Below are 2,712 nucleotides of genomic sequence, written 5' to 3' on the forward strand. Positions count from 1 at the left end.
ATAGTATACAGACTGGTGCAGCCATTGTGCGAAACAGTATGGAGTTTCCTCAAAAAATTAAATATGAAACTGTCATTTGACCCACTGATCCCACTTCTAGGAATCTATCCTAAGAAACACAAAATACCAATCAGAAAGAATGTATGCACCCCTATATTCACAGTAACACAACTTACAATAGCTAAGATCTGGAAACAGCTCAAGTGCCCATCAGTAGATGAGTGGATAAAAAAGCTGTGGTACATGTACACCATGGAATACTATGCAGCAGTAAAAAAGAAGACTCTCTTACCCTTTGAGACAGCATGGCGAAACCTGAAGAGTATCATGCTAAGTGAAATAAGTCAGTCAGAGAAAGACAAGGATCACATGATCTCACTCATATGTGGAATCTAAGTAACAAACTGATGAACGGAGTGGATCGAGAGAATTGGAAGCATGGAACAGAGTGCGGAATCTCCCAGGGAAGTGGGGGAGGGTGGCCGGGTGGGAGGTAATCAACCAAGACCTTGCATGCATATATGCATGGCCCAGGGACACAGACAATGGGGCAGTGAGAGCCTGCGGTGGGGAGTGGAGGCAGGCTGGAGAGGGGAGTAAGTGGGGGGAAAAACTGGGGACATATGTAATACTTTCAACAATAAAGATTTAAAAAATAATAAACTTGCTATTTACTACTTGATTAGATCCCAGACACCATAAAGTTTCACATTAACTCATAGATTTCTCTCTCATAGACAAGATAACATCAAAAGTTATGGTTTTATTACCCTGTATGCCAGAAAAATAAATAAATAAATAATAAAATTAAATGTAGGTGTACCCGAGGGCCATTTTTTTAAGGCTTCTAATCCCACTACGCTCTCTCCTATGGATGGTCCTGGCCAACAGCTTTAATTACCAGCCATATGGGATGACTCCATATGTGTAGCTTAGTCCCTCCCCCTCTGACCTGCTTTCACTCCTCTTGAAGCCAGGTGTTGACTAAACAGAATCTCCACTTGCATAACCCAAAGGAATCTCAACCACAATGTGTCTCAGAGTACATTCAGCCCCTTTCCCTCCTTCCTCCCAAACTCAACCACCGTGCTGCTCTTCTGAGTTCCCTACCACAGCGAGGGGGGCATCAGTATTCACCCAGGTGCCCACACACCAGGAATAGGAGGTTCCTCATCCTTGACTTCCACTTTTCCCTGTACCCCACATCCAATCAGCCATCAAATGCTCTTGATTCTTCTGCCTCGTGTCTTCATTCTCAACCACACTATGGTAAACTAAACCATAACTGGCTGTTCACGATTGGATTACTAAAAACCTCTCAACTTCCCTCATTGCCCCTCATCTAACCCTCCCTTCAGGGGCTTCCAACTGTCCTTTGGTAAAGGATCAACTCTTCAAGTGGATGGAAAGACCTTTGATTACTTCTCCAGTCCAATTTGGTTAATAAGGACAGAGTATTTTTTGTGCCCAGGCTTCTTGGGATCACATTCTGAGTTGTGCCCTCACTAGTTGATGACCTTGAACAAGTCCCTTCACCTCTTTGATACCTCCATTTTCTCTTCAGGAAAATAAGGATAATAGCACCTACCTCTTAAGGTTGCTGTAAAAATTAACTTGCTAGATGTCAGGATCTTAGGACAGTCCCAGCTCACAATAACCATACATTTAAGTGTCAACTGCTATTCTTCTCTCTACCTCCAGTTCTACACTTCCACCAAACAACTCATATCTCTTCCTTCAGGCTTTCACACTTGCTGTTCTCTGTTCAGAATACTCTGCCAACTGGCCAACTAAACCCAAGTCTTGTTTTGGACAGTAGTGTCTCTCGAAACCTCTCCTCTTCCTCACAATACGGTTTAAGAGCAAAGACTCTGAAGACAGATGGCCTGCATCCAAGTCGACACATAGTCACTTATAATCTCCCTAACTGGACAGATTATTCACTTATTTTCTCTCCACGACTCTTCTGCAAAATGCGGAAGATAACAGCACCCAGCTTATAGAGTCACCAAGCTCCCATAACATGGTCTTAGAATAGTGCCAGGTCAATAATAAGCACTCAATAAATTCTAGCTATTATTATTATTATTATTATTGCTAAGCTTGTTATACAGATCACATTCCTCCTGTATCCAGTGTTTTAAAAAAATTTATTGACTTTAGAAAGAAAAGAAGGGAGGGAGGGAGGGGGAGAGAGGGGGGGAGAAAGAGAGAGAGAGAGAGAGAGAATGAGAGAAACATCAATGTGACAATGAAACATCTGTCTACTGCCTACTGCACATCCCCTACTGGGTATGAAGCCCACTACCTGGGCATGTGCTCTAACCAGGAATTGAACTAGCAACCTTTAGGTGCATGGGAAAACACACAATCAACTGAGCTCCACTCTAGAGGAAAATACTCTCTGAAGCTTGCATAATATCCCCCCAGTCCTGCTCACCATCACCCCAAACTTACACAAGGGTATAATGGGACATCAGCAGGCGACTCCCACATCCATCAGACCATGCCCTCCCAACTCCATCAGTCGCCAGGGCCCTGCCAGGCTTGAGGGACCCCAAATCAGCTTCCACCCCCATTTGACCCCCGGTTCTCCGACGGCTCCACTGCTTTCTCTACATTCCTTCCATCACAACCCGGTCCCCTCTGGCTCCATTGGACCCCGGCTCTGGGCCGGCCTGCCCGCCCGCCCGCGCCCGCCCGCGCCCGCCA

The 2,712-nt window shown here is 45.1% G+C and overlaps 1 protein-coding gene across 1 annotated transcript in view; it reads right to left on the bottom strand.

Annotated features, from left to right (window-relative positions):
* Window positions 1-2,712, bottom strand: part of GTF3C1 (general transcription factor IIIC subunit 1) — an 86,010-nt gene that overhangs the window by 82,330 nt on the left and 968 nt on the right. Inside the window, exon 2 of the mRNA XM_006756869.2 lies at window positions 1,078-1,106. Within this exon, the coding sequence (XP_006756932.1) occupies window positions 1,078-1,106 (29 nt within the window). The remainder of the gene's footprint in view (window positions 1-1,077; window positions 1,107-2,712) is intronic.

The sequence above is a fragment of the Myotis davidii genome, unplaced genomic scaffold (assembly GCF_000327345.1).
Source record: "Myotis davidii unplaced genomic scaffold, ASM32734v1 scaffold934, whole genome shotgun sequence".
In the NCBI taxonomy this organism is placed as follows: Eukaryota; Metazoa; Chordata; class Mammalia; order Chiroptera; family Vespertilionidae; genus Myotis; species Myotis davidii.